At 35.9% G+C, this 22,183-nt stretch overlaps 1 protein-coding gene across 1 annotated transcript in view; it reads right to left on the reverse strand.

Annotated features, from left to right (window-relative positions):
- The window catches only part of LOC150090808 (uncharacterized), a 791,939-nt gene that overhangs the window by 124,074 nt on the left and 645,682 nt on the right, over positions 1-22,183 (reverse strand). The window contains exon 39 of the mRNA XM_090372970.1: positions 3,944-4,051. Within this exon, the coding sequence (XP_090229096.1) occupies positions 3,944-4,051 (108 nt within the window). The remainder of the gene's footprint in view (positions 1-3,943; positions 4,052-22,183) is intronic.

A 22,183-nucleotide genomic window follows, 5' to 3' on the forward strand; every position in this document is an offset into this window, starting at 1 on the left:
TTACCCTGAGAGAGAGAGAGAGAGAGAGAGAGAGAGAGAGAGAGAGAGAGAGAGAGGTGAAGAATGATGATATCCAGCTCAGGACTCTGGGTGTGCCAAGCCCATACTCACCAGATGTGTATGGGCTTGGCACACCCAGGGGTTAATATGTTACTCATTGCTGCAGATTTATTTTGTTTTATTTGTCTATTCTTTGTCTGCGCAGGTAGCACGGTGGTATCGCCACCATCCTTTCTGCACACTGGGTGGAAAAGGCCCGAGTTCGAATCCCGTTGATGGTGCAAAGAACTTTAATGGGATTTTTTCACTCTGTGGCTGAGTTAGTCGGTCTCAGGCGTAAATAGCAAAGTTTATTCCCCAGCAAAGACAAATCGACCAGAGAACATATGCAATTTACAGATAAAATAAATATATGGGTAATGTCAACATTTACGGGGGACCCTAAAATCATATTTTTTTTTTTTTTTTTTTACAATTCTTTGCATTTTGTTACAATTTGACAGAACGATTTGTAATTTTATTACTCTGATATCAACATTTCTTTTATTGAAAATTTGTTGGTGGATCATTTACAGATCAGAGAAAGATTATAATATGAATTTGCACTAATCACTCAGAACTCTTCAACTTCCTTTCTCTGAAACTTTTGTGATCAATGGCTCAGAGACACTAAATACAAGAACTGACTCTGGAAATCAGATGGTGATTATTTAAAATGTTTTTTGTAAATACTGTACATGCATGCTGACAGCCAAATTAAGTGATATTGAAAGGCAACGTAATTAAAAATTAATCACAAAAAAGATGAAGTGGCCTTTAGTTTTCAGCATCAGAGTATTGCCATTCAAGAAAATTGCGATACAGAAGGTGCAAAAGCAGAAAGCAGCATAGCATTTTTCATAGCTATGCATTGTGCATTGGGTAATTGATCATAGTTGATCACAGCAGTGCACTGTGCATTGGGGAGTTGATCATTTGAGTGACATTTGTGAATTTCGTTTTTCAGACAGTAGGGTAAGTAAGGATTTCAAACTGCGAAGAACAAAATGTACTTAAATAATATGCAATGCTATAGCACAACATTTTGTGGATAATTTAAAACCTGATTTAGGAAATAGAAACTTCAGTTTAATTATCGATGAAAGTAATGACATTAGTGTTAAAAAAATGTTGGGCATTTTTTTGATTAGACAAAACTAATATCCGATGGCAAGGTTATGACAATGGAGCTAATATGAAAGAAAAAGTTTCAGGTGTTCAGGCAGGACTTTTACAAGAAAATTCAAGAACATTTTTTACAACATATGCTTGTCACAGTTACAACCTAGTTCTAGGGGATATGACCAAAACCTGTCCTGATGCAATGACCTTTTTTGGGACACATCAATGTTTGTATGTGCTCTTTTCAGCATCAACAAAGAAGTGGTCATTTTCCAAAAATATGTCTTTCTGTAAAGCTTCTCTGTGAAACAAGGAGGGTGTGTCGAATGCAGTGTAAGTTATCAAGTTGGTAATTTCGATGATGTGCTTTTGGAAATAGCATCAAAGATGCCTAAGCAAGAAGTGAAGCTGATTCACTAGCTAACCAGATTAAGGAATACAAGTTTCTTGTTTCTTTTGTATTTTGGCATGTTTTTTTTGTTTCACATACGTAAAGAACTGCAAAGTGATTCACCAGATCTTGCTCTTTCTTTATTTAAAAACCTTCTGCACTGGATATCAAAGTATAGAGAGACGGCTTTAAACAAATCTTAGTTGGGGCCACAAAAAAAATTATTATTATTACCCATAATTGATTACATAAACCGGTATTTGTGTCTCTAAATTGTGTGTTCTCTGGTTGATTTGCCTGTTTTGCTGGACAAAAAATTCCCCCAGTTACTGGAGGAAAAAACCTTGCTATCTACACCTGAGACAGGCTAACACAGCCACAAAGTGAAAAAATCCCATTAAAGTTTCTTGCATCGTCAGCAGGATTTGAACCCAGGCCTTTTCCTCCAGGTGTGGGGAGGACTGTGACGATACCACTGTGCTACCCACACAGACTAGTTGGTGACGAAGAACTGCAACAGAATTGGAAGTATTCACAATATTAAATTAATACACCAACCGTTTAAATTAACATAGTTTAATATTTACAAAAATAATAGATATTATAAAGTAATCTATTTACAATGACTGACTTACTATACATTATAATAAAATAAAATAAAATACAATAAAATAAAATAAAATAGAAGTAAAAAGTTAAAATACAATAAAATAAAAGTAAAAAGTTAAAATACAATAAAATATAAATACTTAAAAGCGTTAAAACTGTGCAATTGTAGCTTTCGGGGGCACCTGCCTCCTTTTTCAACAACACAGCACATTAAGCAACACATCCTTAAGTATCAGGTTCAAAAATCCTGGAGATACTTCCAGAATTGGAAGTATCTCCAGGATTTTGCACAAGAAGATTACAAAAAAGAAAGAGGCACTTCAATTACCGGCCTGCTGATGAACCTATAACAAATCCTAAGGAAGCTTACAAGGTAAACTGCTTTGATAAAATCGTAGACAAAGCTTTGCAATCTCTAGAGTCATGTTTCTAGCAGTTAATAAAACATAATAATCTATTTGATTTCTTGGGTAAATTTCTAAGAATTTCAATGGATGAGTTAAAAAAATATGCTGCAGATTTAGAAATTGCACTTTCAGATGCTAAAATCTAAAATAAAATGAGGGGAACCAATTGGTCAAGTCTGTGAAGGTGGCAGATATTGATGGCCATACACTAGTGGAGGAAATGGAAGCACTGAAAACAATTCTTCCAGAATCATGCTTTGAAAATCCTTTAAATATTTTAAAATTTCTTGCAACCAATGAAAAAACCACTGGATTTTCGAATTTATTGATATCGCTAAGAATATTTTTAATGATTCCAATGACTGTAGCGTCTGAGAAAAGAAGCTCTTCCCCATTAAAGTTTATTAATATTTATTAATAAAGTTTATAAATTATGCAAATTATTTAATAAATCATTTAATTAAAACATATCTAAGGTTGACAAGGTTTCAACAGAGACTCATCAGCCTTGCTATGTATCCATTGAAAGAGAAGAAGCAAGGAATTTAAATTTTGAAAAAGTCTTCAAAGATTTTGCTGATAAATGGGCAAGAAAAATATCCTTCTGATTAGTTTTGTTTATATTATCAACATTTCTGGTCAATTGTTAACAAATTGTAATAATACAAAAATAATAAACAATTATTAATAGTTTTAGTTTTTCATTTTTTCATTATTTCAAAATATTGAAGGATTAATATTGAATTTTTCAAGGGGCCCTGCCGGCATGCTCTAATCGGGCCCCGCATTTGCTAAGGCCGGCACTGGGGGCATAAGTAGGAGTGTATTAATGGCAGAATATCATGATGGATTATCAACGTGTTTGCTTTTATGTGCAATTATAAAATTGCATTCTTAATCTCTCTCTATTTCTTAATTGACCTCATTATTGACCTCATGCATTAAATATATTAAAAATAAAATTTTATAGATAACAGAAAACTCAAAATAATGGCACCTTAAATCCCCGAAGGTGCCGTTGTTCTGAAAGTCTACTGTACTTTATTCTAAGATATTCAGAGTGAATGGACACTTTAGTATAAGGGTTCCCAGTATCCCATATTATGCAGTTAGCTTGTTGTATTTGGTAAAATCCATGAAATAACCACATTGTTATTTCATGGATTTTCACATCATCCCCCAATAAAGTAATATATGTCTGAACAAACTATAGATGAATGACACTGTCTGAGTTCTATAATTAGTGGATAAACTGGATCTTATAGGGACACTCTTAAAATAACCTATTCACCATCTGCTGCTTTTGTGGATACAGAGAAACAAAGCAGTCCAATGAACAATATTACAGTTTTAAATTAAAAGCACTTATACTTACAGGAGGTCCACGTGGTCCTGAATGACCAGTCTGTCCTTGTATTCCAGGAATTCCTGGCAGACCACGCTCTCCTGCTGGGCCTGCAGGACCGGGAGGTCCAGGTAAACCCTATGTAAGTAATAATATAATAATATATAAGTATATATTAGTAATTAAATGATACACATTTCATTTTGAGATTATGTGTATCATTTAATATGTATGTTCAAACAGTAATGGAAATATTTTAAGATTATTAGATATTTCAACAGTAATTTCTAATGCATTGATTAATCATAGCATGTGTTCAAAAGATTTAAAGGGAATATGCGAAAAAACATTACCAGATTACTGCTGAGAAATGTATCCACAATTTTCTAACAAAAGAACATTTAAATCTTTTCTCTATGAGTCAGAGTTAATTTCATTATATTATTAATTATAATATAATTATTAATTAATTACAATATAATAATTATTTATTAATTATAATATAATAATTATTTATTAATTATAATATAATAATTATTTATTAATTATAATATAATAATTATTAATTAATCATATAATTAAATATAAATATGTCACATATTTATATTTATTTATGCTACTTCACTGCAATATTCAGAAATATCTGGAGAAGTCGAAAAGTGGTATGTACGGGTAGCCCTCGATTTACGCCGGGGTTAGGGTTCCATTTGCGCCTGGAGGGACAGGCGCAAATGGAACCCTTTATATAATGGAGTCAATTGGAAATCACAGGGTTAGGTTCCAGGCACCAAAAATTTTACGTATCAGTTTGCATTGATTATTTTATTTTATTAGCATTCTTAATAGTTATAGCAATAATCGATGGAGGCATATTCATAGCCCTATACACATTAGGGCGGCTTTCATCAGATTCTACCTCCAAATATTGCACTAGAATTCAATTAACTACTTTTATCAGACATGGCATGTATTTATTCTATTAAATTAAAAACTTTATAACACAATTTATTAATAGGACAATTAATAAAAAAATGATAGCGTAATAAATTCCCAACATGTGTAAATAGTGTAAACAACAATCAACTGAATGCTTCACCGCATGGACCTTTACTACCCGCATCCACGAGTGGTTACTTTGAGGGCGCGAATCTTTCTCGTCTCTGATACAAATGCGCTAATTGCTGATTGGCTCAGATTGTCCTAAATCACGTAAACAGTTCACAATACATAGCATAGTATGATGCCAATAAATTTTGTCTGACCATTTTAAACTTTCAATTTATAAAAAATTGCAAAAAAAAAAAAAAAAACCCAATTGCAAAAATAAATAAATAAAAATAAAAATGGGGTTGTGGTTAGTAATTGGCGCTATTGCGAATTGGCACAAATCAGACCAGCGCAAAACGAGGGCTACCTGTATTTATAAATTAGAAATTTCATTAATAACAGACTTCTTTTGTGTCATCCAAATTTTTATATTTTTTGGTGTGCAGATAATTGTCTACCAACTGCAAAAAAAAGAAATTAAAGTTAATTTTAATTAAAAATAGAAAATTTTAAGAAAAATTCTCAAGAATCAAATATATCTACAAACTTAATTCTTTTGATTTTTAGAAATTTTAATGGGGAATTTTTAAATACTACGCTCAATCTGAAAATAGATTCTCTGGTTTGTAACTGTTCTATTCATAATCAATATAAATATTAATTATTTTAACATTACTCTTTACTTAAAACTGATATACAATGTATTTTATTTCAATTAATAAAAAGGATTAGAGGATAAAGCAACAGATAAATCCTTTATCTTGTTCTAATAATTTTGAACATTTAGGATGTACACGTAATTCTCAATTTTTTAAATTAAGTTTTATAATCTTCCACAAGAATTACAAGTTTTTGTCTTTTGTCACAATCATTGCCACAAAAGACAAATTAATTTGAAAATTGTACACAATGAAAATATGATAACAATTAAATACTTGACCCCTAGTGGCAGGAGAAGGGAGAGATTGAGTACAGTGAGTCCTTTCAGGTGGGAGCAGAGAGGCACAGGATGAAAATTTTTGAGAACTGTCTCATTCCGATGCATGTTGATCTTAAATGTCCTTAACAAAATACCTTTTGTAGTATTATTCTGTATAGTTCAATATCCATAGAATAAGACTAATATTCGGTATACTTTTTTTTTTCCCTAAAGTGCAAATTACATACCACATAGCATTCATAAAACAAAGCAAAGCAACTGGCACTTGCACCTTGTACATTATGTATTATCTACACTCTACTCTGCTCTGTAACGAAACTACAAAAAGTATCAAAACAAAGTGATAGTTAAAACTTCCCCAGGTAGCCAAAACTATTCTTGTTTTAAAGAATAGTCTAGGTATTGGTTTTCAAGCAGTTTTTAAGCCTCAAAAGCACTGAGTGGAATAAGGTAGACAAAAACTTAAAATTTTATCTCTTTTAACATATTATTCAGCATGTTTTAATATCCTATATTAGATCAATATTCAGAAGCACTCCTCAAAATTAAGAAAAATATGAGTACCCCATGAAAATGTTGAAATTATTGTAATATGTAATCAGAATACTCCTGAAGGATCTGTAAAGATGGAATATTATTTTCTGGCTGATGTAATTATGATCAGAGAAGAAGGTTTTTTGATGTGAAAACATCTTTGGCAGCACCTACTAACTTTTCAGACTGAAGTAAAACCATTCACAGGTCATGAAAATGCAACATGGAAATGACACAAATGATGCCACTTCCTAAATGGTGCTAAAATGTGAGATGAAAAAGAAACTGTTGACAAATATTTGTATTGTTGTATTGTTGTAATCATACTATTCAACAAATGGCTACAGTCAAATGGGTAATTAGGTTATTGGCTTGGATTTTGCCAATTAACCTCTTCCAAGCTAAGGATGTTTTCACATAAAACATCATTTGTGCATACAAGGTACACATGCAGGTTTTTTTTTTTTTTTTTAATATCTTCAAACATTGAACAAGTGCTGAGGGAACTGATGTTCGGGTGACACACAAATACACTTGACTTGAGTGATTCAACCACTGCTTGTCTCAGTTGCCCAAATTATTCACTGAATGATTACTTTTGCCTTAAAAGTGGTACTTGCACTTTTGTCCATTCCGATTCCTGTCAGAGACTTGGTAATTTGGAATCTTCTTTTTTCAATCTTCTCTGGCTTAAACTCTCTACCTCATTCTGTCAAATTCATCTGTTGTCTCTACCATTCTCCCAACTCCGCTAATCACTTGGAGCTCTTTGCAACTCGACTTTCTCCAGTCCAACTTTCCTAATGGTGAGGAAAATTTTAAAGTTCACAAACTTCAGTTGGCTTCCATTTATTAGTCACATGAGCCTAGTTTGTTGAGATGCTGGGACTTTTGCAATTACTAATGACCTCGCACAGATTGTTCATTTACCTACCAGAAGAGTAAAAAACTTGCTTCTTGTCCAAATGGTAGTTGAGCATTCTGGTATCTTGCAAAGCTACTGGCTGCAACTTTTGCCCACCTCTCTTCCCACCTCTGTCAAAACAGATGGTTCTACTACAACTGCAGCTAAAGATAAAGTTGACCTTCCAGCAACCTACTTTTCTTCCAACAGGTATATTGACAATTCTTGGTAAACCACCTCCCACCATTCTCAGTATACTCCATTCAATGCCTTCTGTGATCTTCTGTCAAAAGGATGTCAGAAGAATTTTGAACAATCTTGATGATAAGAGAGCACCAGGTTCTGATAATATTTCTCCACTTGTTCTTAAAATCTGTGCTCCCGAACTTACTCCTGTTCTGTGTTACATTTTTTCACTTTCTTATTCCAAAGTGTTTTCCTTTCTGCTTGGAAATTTGCTCATATCCATCCAGTGATAATCCCTCCCATCCAATTATTGGCCCATTGCATTTACTCTTACTCTTTCTAAAGTAATGGAGAAATCAATTAACTACCAACTCTTAAACTATCTAGAAACATTCCATCTGATCAACGATCGGATCCATCATTGTAATGATCCAGTCTTCTATTCTGGGAACTGCTTTCAATCTTCCAACTTTTCCACTTCTGAAAAATTTAAGTTTGTTTTGAGTAGTCTTAGTAGTCGCGTGGAAATAGTCAGCGGTAACTTTTTTGTAACTAGTTCTGCGGATTTCAACAGTTTTCATGCTTTGGATTCGGGTGTAGCATAAAATATGTTGTTATTTGGTGGTACTTGAAGGTTAATTTCTTGATATTTATTTGTTTCAAATTCTCTGTTTGGCCACTGTCATCAAGTTTTAGTATTTCCAACTTCTGTATATTGTTATTAAATTTCATAATCACATTGCCCCTTGATTTAATGTCCCTATATTTGTCCACATTATCTATTTGATTATTTTTATCTTTATTAGTTTCTCATATTTTTTACTCTGCTCTAATTTTAGTTTTGGGTTCAATTTTACCAGTTTTTATTTTTATTTGTATTAGTTTCTGATAATATTTTTTTCTCTGCTCCACTTTCAATTTTCAGTTTAATCTGACCAGTTTTTACTTCTAATAGTGTAATACAGATATCGTCATCATTATTTTCTGGTATTCTCTATAGAGGCACTGGATTTTCTTGTACCTTAGTAATTTTGAATTTCTGTTTCTTCTGTTCCACTATATTATTAATAAATTTCATAATTACATTGTCCTTTGAGTTATCATTCCTGTATTTGTTCCGATATTGATATCTCTGACTTCTAACAGGAGAGAAGTGTTGTTGTTGTTGTTGTTGTTGTTGCTGTGGGTTTTTTGGCACAAGGGCCTCCTGGACATATTGTGCCTTTTCATTATTAATTTATGACTGAGTCTTTAATATTATGGTTATCAGAGGTGATTATATATATTTTTGCTTTTCAAGTATTTAAACAGTGCTTAAAAATTTGCATTATTCCTAAGTATGTGTAGTAAAGTTAAAGATTCCTGCAAATTGGATAGAGAATAAAAACTGGATTTCCGGTTACTTAAGTATTTAGGGTCTAACAATCAGACAGTATGTTTGATTGTTAGCTGGGTTTGACAGAAGGGACAGTGAGGTAGGTTTTCTTTGAGGATATAAGAATGACCAATATGGAGTCTTGCCAAAATTACTTCTTCTCGCCTGCTTTTACTGAAACTAGAAGTCCACAACTGAGGTTCTTTTTAAGCTGAAATAGTTTATTATTGACATGTTTGGGACAGTTCAGACCACTGAGGCCTACATGCTGTTTAACAGTGGATTTATAATCAGCGTATGGGACTTTCAGATGGTAGAATGATCCACTGTTAGGATGTTTAGCAGCACGATCCGCACTTTCATTACCTGCGAGGCTGACATGCCCAGGGATCCAGCAGAAGGTGACCAACTGGATGGATGTTTGGTATTGGCATAATTGAGACTATATCTGTTTCAGAATGGGATGTTGGAAAGAAGTTTGTTTGTTGTTTGGTTTTTAGGAGCATTAGCAACTAAGGCCATATTGCTCCGGGATATGCGGTGGTCATTCCCTGACCTTTCCGCATCCTCCATATTTGGTGATGACGGGCTCGAACCCCGGTCTAATCAAGAAGCGTGTGCTATGCACTGCTGCTCCTTCCCACCTGGCTACGGAGGCGCCAGGAAAGAAGTAGTAGATTGAATGGCAGTGATGGCACTTAAGGAGTCTGTGTATATAAGAGCTTGCTTGAATTGCTGCTTGGTTATATTATCTAGAACTAGTTTTATTGCATACAATTCTGCAGTATAGATACTGCATTCTGTAGATAAAGACACATCTATTGAAAAGGCAGAACAAATTGCTGCAGCACCTACAGCTTCATCTGTTTTGGAGCCATCTGTATAAATATGAAATTTCTCTGAGTTTTCTAAGGTGTGGGCTTCATGCAGCTGCTGGAAGTTGTAGTTTGACAGGGACCCTTTTTTATCTCAGAAAGAAATTATCACAAAGAAGTGAGTACTGAATCCAGAGATGCTAAAGAGGAGCAACGTCTTTGAGGATATGCTGGAAGTTAATATTCCAACTAAGCAATCTAATTCTAAGTGGGGAGCATTCAAGGAATTAATCATGGATGCTATTAAAAGTTTCATACCTATTAAGAAATATTGTTCAAGGTTTAGGCCTAAATGGTTATCAAATGAACTAATGAGACTCGTAACAGAGAAGAAAAATGCATGGGATGCATATAAATTATCAAGCGACTCAGAAGCCTATGGCAGATATAAGCTAGTCTGTAATCAGGTCACAAAGGAGGTTAGGCAGGCGAAGGCAGATTACGAGAAATCCTTGGCAAAAGATGCTAAGAAAAACAGCAAGGATTTCTTTACTTATATAAACTCTAAAAGGAAGGGGATGAATCTGATTGGTCTACTTGACATCGATGGTTCAACTGTTGATGATCCTGCTCAGATAGCAAACAAACTGAATGAGTATTTTGCATCTACATTCACACATGAGGAATTATTAAGGTTTGAAAATGGCAGAAGGTTATCAAATTGTAGCAGGATACTTAATGATTTTGTAAAGTGGAGGAGAAATTGTTGAAGTTAAACATAAGAAAAGCACCTGGGGTGGATAGGATCTATCCAGTTATATTAAAGGAGGCAGAAAAGCAACTAAGCAAACCCTTAGCCATAATTATGAGAGCATCCTTGGACTCAGGGGAGGTTCCCACGGACTGGAGATGTACAAATGTATCCCCAATTCACAAAGGAGGATCGAAGGGTGACACGAGTAATTACAGACCAGTTAGTTTAACTTCTGTTCCGGGTAAAATAATGGAATCACTGGTTAAAGATGCATTGCAGGATCATCTAGACAAGACTGCAGCAATAATTCAGACACAGCATGGGTTTGTTAAGGGAAAGTCTTGTCTGACAAATTTGATAGGATATTATGATGTGGTTACAAAGGAACTGGATGCAAAAAATAATTTTGATATCATATATTTGGATTTCAGGAAAGCTTTTGACACTGTTGTGCATGGAAGACTATTGTACAAATTGGAGCAGAATGGTATTAAGGGTAAGTTGCTACAATGGATAAAAGGATGGTTAAGTGGGAGAAGACAGAGGGTGGTAATCAATGGGTGCTGCTCTTCGTGGACTAATGTTATTAGTAGTGTCCCACAGGGTTCGGTGTTAAGTCCACTGTTGTTTTGTATATTTATCAATGATATTGATGAAGGTATATCAGGCTTAATGTCGAAGTTTGCAGATGATACAAAGGTTGGCAGGGTTGTTAATGACAGTAATGGCAGTGATCCTGCAACAGGATCTAGATAATTTGGGCAGATGGGCTAAGAAGTGTCAACTGAAGTTTAACCTTGACAAATGCAAAGTACTGCATATGGATAGAAGTAACCCCAGAGAAACGTACCAACTGTGTGGTACCACACTTAAGGTGGTAGAAAATGAAAAAGACCTGGGAGTAATTGTGCAGTCAGATATGAAGTTTTCTGAGACAGGCTGCCAGGGCAGGCCATGGGGTTTTGTCAATGATATATAGGAATTTTGCTAGCACGGAGAAGGAGGTGATTGTCCCTCTGTATAAGGCAATGGTCAGGCCACACCTTGAGTACTGCGTACAGGTCTGGAGGCCTCATTTTAGGAAGGATGCAGATTTACTTGAGCGTGTACAGAGAAGGGCAACAAGATTGGTGAGGGGAATGAAGGGATCCTCTTACCAAGAGAGGCTTAAGTTCTGCAAATTGCAGTGGCTGGAGACTAGGCACCTGCTCGGTGATCTGGTTGAAGTGTATAAGGGCTTGAATGGGTTGAGCATGCTGAATTCTAATGGGATCCTTCCACTTGTTCAGATTATAAACCTAAGGGGGCATAAATTCAAATTAAGAAAAGACAGAGGTAGAATAGATGTACGGAAATTTGCATTTAGCCAGCGGGTGGTTAATTGCTGGAACAAACTTCCATCTGTCGTTGTGGAAGTTGATAGGTTGAATAAATTTAAGGAGGAACTGGACAGGCATTTGGAGGGAATGGTGTGTTTTTTTTTTTTGGCTGCAGCTGCATAAGCTCATACACTTGCTTTCTTGCATCACATGCCACTACTACTACTCCCGCTGGGTGGTTTTCATCAGGTTTATTACGGTATAGTATCACATACTGAGGGTCAAACAGGTATTCCAACTAGGATGAGACGAAATACTTTTAATTTTTGTAGCATAGCTACATAGTAAGGATTTTCGTCTGAGGTGCAATGGGGGTTCATTTACCTCAATATACAGGCCGTGGACTGGAGATGTTCTGTAGTCTCCCGTGGCTATCCTTAGAGCACTATGTCAAATAATATTCAGACGTAACAAGGAACTGTTTCTTGTGGAGTCATAGACAGGTGATCCGTAATCTAAGTGAGATCCAATTAAAGTTTTATAAAGTTGTGAGAGGGAGCGTCTATCAGCACCCTAGTAGTTAGAGGAAACAGCTCTTAAGATGTTTATTTTCTTTAGATGGGTTGTTCTAAGATAGGCTATATGATTGGGAAAACAGTTTATTGTCTAGATATAGACAATTCGGCCCTGGAAAGATTGTGCAAGGCTCAAGGGGTAGAATTTTTTTCAGCCTGGACTGTACTTGTTAACAGGAGAGATTGCTTCTACAGGGATGGGATACACTTAAATAGAAAGGATGCAAGAATATTTGCTGATGCTATCGAGGCAGTGTTAGGTGGGTCGGAAAACTGTTAGCTTGGGGGGAGACAAAGACCAATAGATTGACAGTAGCCACTGGCAGAGGTGAAAGAGATTCTTGCACTGCTTCTATTAGAATGAGCAGAAGCCTGAAAAACAAGATGCATGGTATTTCAGAGACTGCTGGGAGCCATTGCGGTACAAGTAAACACATGGGTTGTGTTAGGGTAGCTAAGAATAGAAACAGGTGCAGGTATACTTGCGTGTACACCAATGATAGAAGTTTAGTAAATAAATTTTATGAATTTGAGGTATTGCTCAAAACATCAAAGGCAGATATTGTTGGGATATCAGAGACGTGGTGTCACACAGATATAAGGGATGCAGAACTGCAATTTGGGGAGTACAACGTCTACAGAAAGGATCGACAGGATAGGAAGGGGGGAGGGGTTATGCTATTAGTTAAGAAACACCTAAAAACCAAGGAAGTGAAGCCAGTCGACATCGCTGGACAGTGCAGTGTTGAGTCAGTTTGGTGTGACATAACAATTGGGAGATCAAAATTGAGAGTAGGAGTGTGCTATAGGCCTAATGACTCTGATGAGTATAATAAGGAACTGTACAGGGAAATAGAGTGGGCCAGTAAATCAGAGTGTCTTATAATGGGAGATTTTAATTTCCCACATATTGACTGGAATTTGGGGGCTGGTTACTCACACACTAGCAGGGCTTTTGTGGATTTATTGGATGATTGTTTTCTACATCAGCATGTTCGGGAGGCAACTAGAGGGAGTAATACTCTTGATTTGATTATCAGCAGTGATTCTTCATGCATTAAGAATCTGCAGATAAATGAACCACTAGGTGGCAGTGATCACAGTGTGCTGAAGTGGGATTTACTCAAAGAGGTAACTACCATTAGGGGTAAAGGGAAGGGTTATTGCTTCCGTAAAGGCGACTACGATGGACTGAGACAGTATTTAAATTCTATACAGTGGGACCAACTGATGATGTTACCAACAACAAATTCAAAATGGGAAGCATTCAAAGAACTTATATCTTGGAAGCTACTAGGCTTTACATACCAACTAAGAAATATTGTTCAAGGTTTAGGCCAAAATGGATGTCAGATGAACTAATGAGGCATATGGCAGAGAAGAAAAATGCATGGGATACTTACAAATTAACACATGACACAGAAGCCTATGATAGATACAAGTTGATATGCAACCAAGTTACAAAGGAGGTTAGGCAGGCGAAGGCAGATTACGAGAAATCCTTGACAAGGGATGCAAAGAAAAACAGCAAAGAGTTCTTTACTTATGTAATCTCTAGAAGGAACGGGACGAATCAGATTGGTCCACTTGATATTGATGGGTCAACTGTTGATGATCCTGCTCAGGTAGCTAACAAACTAAATGAATATTTTGCATCGACATTCACACATGAGTTATTCAGCAAGGGGAATGCCAGAGGTGTATTCAACTCTAGCAGTAAGCTACAGAATCTTGAAATAACTGGGAGTAAAGTGGAGGAGAAACTGTTGAAGATAAACACAAGAAAGGCACCCGGGGTGGATGGGATCTATCCAGTTATATTAAAGGAGGCAGCAAAGGAAGTAAGCAAACCCTTAGCCATAATTATGAGAGCTTCCTTGGACTCAGGGGAGGTACCCATAGACTGGAAATGTGCAAATGTGACCCCAATTCACAAAGGAGGATCAAAGGCTGACACAAGTAATTATAGACCTGTGAGCTTAACTTCTGTTCCAGGAAAATTAATGGAGGCACTGGTTAAAGAAGCACTGCAGGATCATTTAGAAAAGACTTCAGTTATAGCTCAGACACAGCATGGTTTTGTTAAGGGGAAGTCTTGCCTGACCAACTTGATTGGATACTATGATGCAGTCACAAAAGAACTGGATGCAGGGAATAACTTTGATATTATATACTTGGATCTTAGAAAGGCTTTTGATACTGTTGCACATGGAAGACTGCTACACAAATTGGAGCAGTGTGACATTGGAGGCAAATTGCTGCTATGGATAAAGGGGTGGTTGATGGGGAGAAGACAGAGAGTGGTAATCAATGGACACTGCTCATCGTGGACTAATGTTATTAGTGGAGTCCCTCAGGGCTCAGTGTTGGGTCCATTATTGTTTTCTGTATTTATAAATGATATTGATGATGGTATATCAAGCTTAATGTCCAAGTTTGCAGACGATACAAAGGTTGGCAGGGTTGTCAAGGACACTACTGACACTATGCTGCTGCAACAGGATCTGGAAAGGTTGAGCAGATGGGCTGAGAGGTGGCAAATGAAGTTTAACATTGACAAATGTAAAGTACTACTACACATGGGAAACAGCAACCCCAGAGCAACGTATCAACTCTGTGGTACTACACTGACAGTGGTAGAGAATGAAAGGGACTTGGGGGTGGTTGTGCAGGCAGATATGAAGTTCTCTGAGCAGTGCAGACAGGCTGCAAGAGTAGCTCATTGAGTATTGTCAATGATACACAGGAATTTTTCCAGCAGGGATAAGGAGGTGATTATTCCATTGTATAAGGCAATGGTCAGGCCACACCTAGAGTACTGTATACAGGTCTGGAGGCCTTATTTCAAGAAGGATGTAGAGCTGCTGGAAAGAGTACAGAGAAGGGCAACAAGATTAGTGAATGGAACAAAGGGGTTCTCTTACGAAGAAAGGCTTAAGTTTTGCAAATTACAGTGTCTGGAGACTAGGCACCAGCGAGGTGATCTGATAGAGGTGTATAAAGCCTTGAATGGTTTAAGCATGCTCAATGCCAATGGGATTCTTCATCTTGCTCAGAATAATCACCTGAGAGGGCATAAATTCAAATTGAGGAAAGACAGATGTAGGATAGACGTGCGGAAATTTGCCTTTAGCCAGCGGGCGGTTGGTTGGTGGAACAGACTTCCATCCCTTGTGGTGGAGGTTGATAGCCTAAATAAGTTTAAGGCTCAACTGGACAGGTATTTTGAACGAACAGAGGGGTGAAGTGGAAGTGGGTTTTTTTTTTTTTTTTTTTTGGCTGATGCTGCATAAGCTTGCTTTCTTGCATCAAATGCCTCTACTAATGCTAATGCTAATGCTAGACCCAATAACCAAAAAATTATTGGTAAGAGGAATCAGGTTGTTTTTTTAAATATATTTCAGGATCTGGATGTAATTTTCGTATTTTACAGAAATGAATTTCAGTCGATTTATTTTCTGCTAAGGAATAGCCATTCTGTTGTGCCCACGATTCTATTTTGGCTATGGATAGTTGAAGCCTTTCAATGGCATTCATAGTTTGTGACAGATAAAAGATAATGAGGTTGTCAGCAAACATGCATGATTCAACTGTTTTTGGGTCTTGTGACATATTTGTAATTCTTACTGTGAATAGTGTTCCACTCAGGATGGAACCCCGTGGTACACCATCGTCTCATTCAAATGATTTGGATACACTGTTCCTATACCTTACCTGAAACATTCTGTATAAATTGGGGTTACTGCCCCCTCAAACCAAAAGAGCGAAGGTCCTGGAGGATACCATATTGCCAAGTGGTATCGAAGGCTTTCTCAATATCGAGATTGACCATTACAAGATGTTGTTTCCTTATGAAAGAATTGAGATGTTTGCTTCTGCTTTAATCAACACATCTAAGGTTGAGCAGTTTTTCCGAAATCCATACTGGTTTCTGTTTAGCAGATTGTTTGTTTCCAGAAGCCACATTAGCCGCCTGTGGAGCATCTATTTTTTTTAAGACTTTGCCTAAACAACTAGTCAGTGATATCAGCCTGTAATTACGTGGTACGATATGATCCTTACCTGGCTTCGGAAAAGCCAGTACAAGTGAGTGACACCACGAGTGCGGATAAGTATTTTCTAAATATATTCGGTTGTAAAATTTCAACAGAGAACTTACTGCTTTGTTTTTTAACTTTTTTTAACATCATATAGCAAACTCCATCTGAACTGGCAGCAGTACTTGAGAGACTCCAAAAGTTCCTTTAGAGTGAATGGCTGATTGTACAGGTGAGATACCTTAGTATAAAATTTTATTTTTATATTTTTCTATAGATGCCTTAATTTTTTTGGAAGGTTTGGCTGTATGCGAATACTGCTGATATACTGGTGAATGACTCAGCTAATGCATTTGCTATTTCTGTTAGAGTGGACAATTCCTGCCCTTTCCAGTTTAGAATTGAGGTGGAGACTGCATGTATTTACAGTTAAATGATTGGATTTTCTTCCAGATGAGTATGTTGTCCATGTCCTTGTTTATGGTGGAAGTAAAATATGAAAAATACTTATCTCTGCAATGTCTGCATTAGACAATAAACTTTCAATATCGCATCCCATCGTAAAACAAATTTTTTTCTGCTTAAACCACCTACAAAGTAAGAATCATGCAGTGTTATTTTGCTGGATCCCAGGGCACTCTAGTATCACAGGTAATGAGAGAGCAGATCAGGCAGCCAAACAACCAATCAGTACAATACCATCACATTACCAAGTACCACACATAGATTATTTGAAGCGCACATTAAAAAAAATCTATACAGTTCAGTGGTCTGAAATCTGGAGGTCACAAACGAACAACAAATTGCTCGAAATCAAAGAGGAACCAGCACTATGGAAATCTAGCTTCAGGCAAAACAGACAAGAAGAGGTTGTGCTAGCAAGATTATGCATAGGGCATACACATCCAACCCATATATATCTACTCAAGCAGGATGTCCCACCTCAATGCACGCATTGTACTTTACCACTTACCATCAAGCATATACTCTTAGATTGTAAGCACTATTCCTATTTCCGAAAAAATTGTTTCCTTTCACTGTCACGACTGAAAGAGCCTCTATCACTTGCCCATATTACTGGAAACAATGCAAATTTAAATAAACTATTTACTTTTCTTAAGCAGATACGAATATATGATTTTCAATGATGAAAAACTGGACTGAAATGTTATATAAAAACATGTCATAGGAACAGGCACAATTTGGCCCTAGTTGCCCTTGTGCCCAAAAACACCAATACCAATTATGGTGGAAGCAAAACTTATCCAGGTATCTTTCTTTGCTGTTCTTTTTATTCGGCAGAATTTGGCCTTGGGTCTTTTAAAATTAATAAGATTAGCAGTTGTAGGAAATTTGCAAAACAAATTCCAAGCTCGATTTTGTCTGTTTAGCATGTGTGCATTCCTGATTCCACCTGTAACTGCTGTGTTTGCATTTCCCAGGCAAAGATTTAGGTATTACAGAATTTGCAGCTTGTAATATCTGATTTGTTATATGACTGGTGACACTACCTATGGGCTGGGACTGGACTATCTCATCATAAAACTGGATTAGGGAGGCATAATCACGCCAGTTTGCCTTACAGAAATTTGCCTTATGGAATTTCCAAGTGGATCACTGCAATGGAGACAAGTTTACTTATGTTTGAATATTGAAAAGAATCGGCAGATGATCAGTGATCAGTTATCGAGAACTTATCATTGGCATATATGGAGGGAAAACAGATTGAAAGGTCTATTGCAGTCATGAATCCTGTAGAAAAAAGGATATAGGTGGGTTCACCAGTGTTTAACAGGGTAAGGTTATGAGCATCAAGCAGCAATTCTATTTTTTACCCCTTTTGTTAATTTTTGGAGATCCCCATAGCAGATGATGAGCTATGGTCACCCAGTAAGCAGAACGGAGATGGCAGCTGATCTACTAGGTTTCTAAATCATCTGAGGAGAAAGCGAAATTAGGAGGGAGATATAAAGAAGCTATTGTAAGCCTGATATCAATTACAATGTGCACTTCCACTACTTCAAAAGGAGTCTGAAGAGAAGCATGTTTGGATGGATGTTATTTCTGACAATAATAGCCATCCCCTCCATGAGCTGGCGTGTCAATACTCCTATCTCGTCTAAAGATGGTATAATTTTTGACAAAAGGACACACTGTGAATTTCAAAGTGTTTCCTGTAAGGCTATGCAACTGGTTCATACTGATCGATTAGATCCTGCAAATCGCCTTTTGTGTTCCGAAAACCTCTGCAATTCCATTGAAGGATTTTTTCCATTATGTGGTTTTATGTGTTGTTTTCGGTTCTAACAGTTTTTAGTTGTAGCTTGCTTGTATTGATCTATTTTTGTTTCGTTTTTCTTAGGAAAAATGGGGCAGGTCACGTCCATCTCATCGGTTGCATGTAATTCTAAAATGCCATCTTCTGAATTATGATGTTCATCGAGGTCCATTCCAGTGGTGGGTGATGATTGTGGTTTCATGGTTTCTGTCACTTTTGGTTTTATTGTTGAGGAAACATCCGTTGGTATGGTAATTGGGGTATTACTGGACTGTTCACTTGTTTTTTGTGTAGGACACTGTTTTGAAATAGAGAGCAATGAACATGCCCAGTTAGCAACTGAAGGAGAGAAGTGTCATTTTTTGTATCAGCAATTACATTTAGTAAGATAAATATTGTTTTCATAATTTTCTTGTGCATGTTTTTCTCAATACAGGTTTTTCTTATAGTTTAGATCAGTGGTTCCTAAACTAGTGAAATCTACGGACCCTTTCAAAAATCAAAAAAAGTTTACAGACCCATTCAAAAATCAAAAAAGAGTTCGCAGACCACTATATATATATACACAGCGCTTTTTTTATAAAAAAAAATAGGTGCCGGCACTCATTCTTTGGTCTATCAGGAAAAATTTTAAATTAAAAGAATATGAAAAGTACTCAAAAATTTTTTTCTTCCTGATATTGTTACTTTTGTAGTAATTTTTTTGGAATAAGAACAACAAATTAAGTATACTAACACACAGTTTATTAAGCATACATTTATTATTCAAGTATATAAAAAATTAGTAAAATGCATAAAAAATAAGTAAAAAATAATAAGTAAAAATAAATTCATAATAAAATTTTTTGTAGAATATTCCAAATTTTTATTAAGTTCTTATCCAACCCACTATGCCGACTTCTTTTCTTACTGTTTGTGTCTGTTGCCGAATGATGTTTCTGAAACAGCCATGGATTGACATATTTTACTGGATCGAAGTGTGTCAGCAGTAGGCCTATAATTTTAAGAAATAGTAGTGAAGAAATTGTTTTTGTCATCAATGAAGCTCTGGTTGGGCTGATGATCAGATTCATTTGTGAAAATTCTCGTTCATAATCACTTGATGAAAGTGGTATCATACTCAGAGCGTTCATCGAATGCTTCAATTCTTCCAAAATCGTCTTTTCAATTAGGTATTTCCAAAATCCACAAATTGTATCTCTTTCATTTAATTGTAACCTAATTGACAATTTTCGAACTTTATTTTTGCCAAATGCCAACATTTCATGTTTAGAAGGTTTAATACTTTTGCTGTCTTCATTTTCCTTCTCTCATCATCAATATTGTCACCAGTTCTTTGAACTAGTTGTGAAATTTGAATTTTTTCTTTTCTTTTCTTTTTTTGAAACTATCCAAAATGTTGGTGTTATTTGGATATTCAGGTACTGTGGCCATGTAAACAGAGATAGAAAAAATATGGATAATGCACTTCCGCAAAACAACAGACAATTATTCGTTGTAGTAAAAGAACACCACTCTCTCTCCTAATTCCCAAACAGGGTGCTTACAGTTGATTCACAGTGGTGTTCAACCTATGGCTGTGTAGAAAGTGAACTAAAACAGCATTTTAAATTTTGTTAATTATCAAAAAAATTTTCTCATCAAATGTTTTGTTCGGTAAATGTAATTGTGTATCTTTCTATACATTAAAATAATTTCCTCCTAGTGACATTTATTCAGCCAATGGGAGAAGAGAGATGCAGGTTACATGGTAATACGTAACAAAATACTAAAATACGTAACAGAAGCTTGTTTTACTGTGGTAAAACAAGCTTCTGTTTAAGCCTGGTCATGCTAGATAAACCTCATGCATGCACTTTGTTTATCTAGCATGACTATGCGGTACCATTCTTGATTTAATGTATAGATAACATATTTATGTATTCATAACCGAGGAAGAAACACACACAGTGTCGACAACTTCTGTAAGGGTTTTATTTTATTTTGTCAAAAAAAGAGAGAGTGCAGTGAGTTAAACCCCCTAAAATTTTTGAATATTTTCAATTTTACTTTTACATGTAACAAGATATGGAAAATGTAACACACTTATTTTTCTTGAAAAAATCAGTGTGGCTGGGGAAAGAAATCTAACTTTTAATTTTTTTGAATATGGCCCGTGTACAGGAAAAGTTGGACACCACTGCAGTAGAAGATTGACCAGAGCCCATTGTCAGCATCGGGAATACCCCTTGATCTGCTCACTGTTGATCAGTGCAACTTCTCCATATGTGGGACAGGTGGTTGGATAGGTTTTATCAGCACCACAAAGCTGTAGAATTGTTGTAATCCCATTAGCTCTCTTAATTTGTGCAGTAGCATGAATTGCCTAAATTGCCTGAAGGCCAGAAATGTGAACTGTGCGTACCTAGTTAAGTCTCTCCTAATCCCCTTGTTATATGAAAATTTTCTTCACTTAATAGAAACTATTTTAAATGTAACTTCCAAGGGGAATTTTAAAAAAATTCGCTATAAAAGGAGTTTTAACAGAGGTCCGAATGAGTAATTTAAAATTCTAAAAATGGTTATAAAATTTTATATAGAAAATATCTCAACAATAGACAGTATAAAATGCAAATTTAGTTATATAACTTTAAGCTTATTTGAATAGTAGGTAAACTGAAAAAAAATTTATGGAATATTACAAATTTCAAAGTGTACTGCATCCAAATGCCAAACGTTACTAAAGGTGCCAGTACAGAGTACTATTGCGTACCATCACAAAAAAAAAATCACTGTGTGTGTGTGTGTGTGTGTGTGTGTGTGTGTGTGTGTGTGTGTGTGTGTGTGTGTGTGTGTGTGACTTCAATATATATATGCATTGGTTTGGTTTCTCTGTGTGTGTGTGTGTGTGTGTATATTATGAATGCTAGGTTTTCTGAAAAGAAAATTCAAAGTTTTATGTTTAAAACAGCTCAACTTTATTCTTATTTTTACATAAATATATAATAATAACTTTATCATCAATTTACTATACATAGAACGAATAATTTGACCAGGTCCAGAGGGTTAGTGTGGAACCCTAGGGGTCTGCTGACCCCAGTTTGGGAAACGCTGGTTTAGATGTATCAAATTCCACAGGTAAGCCACTACTTTCTACAATATCAAGAGCATTTGCTAATTGTTATTAAGCCAATTAATACAGCATTTTGACTTAAGCATTAAAATTTGTAAGGAACTTAAAGTACAAGTGTGTTAGTTGTCTGATGGCACCAGCGGTTCCCCCCCCCATCTCAAGTGCAGTGTGAGATAATCAGCAAAAGTGGAACCTTCAGTTTATGTACTTTTCTAGATAACAAATATATTAGGGGGAAAGTGCAACTTATACACATCAAATACAAATTAAAAATCAAGAAATACAGTGAAAGTATTGCCACTCCTCTTAGATGTAACACTGCAGATGCAAAATAAGAACAAAATTCATACTTTAATTGTTAGTATATTAAAGAATGAACCTTGCCCAAGTTAGA

Source organism: Mastigoproctus giganteus, chromosome 1, assembly GCF_048544385.1.
Source record: "Mastigoproctus giganteus isolate SK-2022 chromosome 1, ASM4854438v1, whole genome shotgun sequence".
NCBI lineage: Eukaryota > Metazoa > Arthropoda > Arachnida > Uropygi > Thelyphonidae > Mastigoproctus > Mastigoproctus giganteus.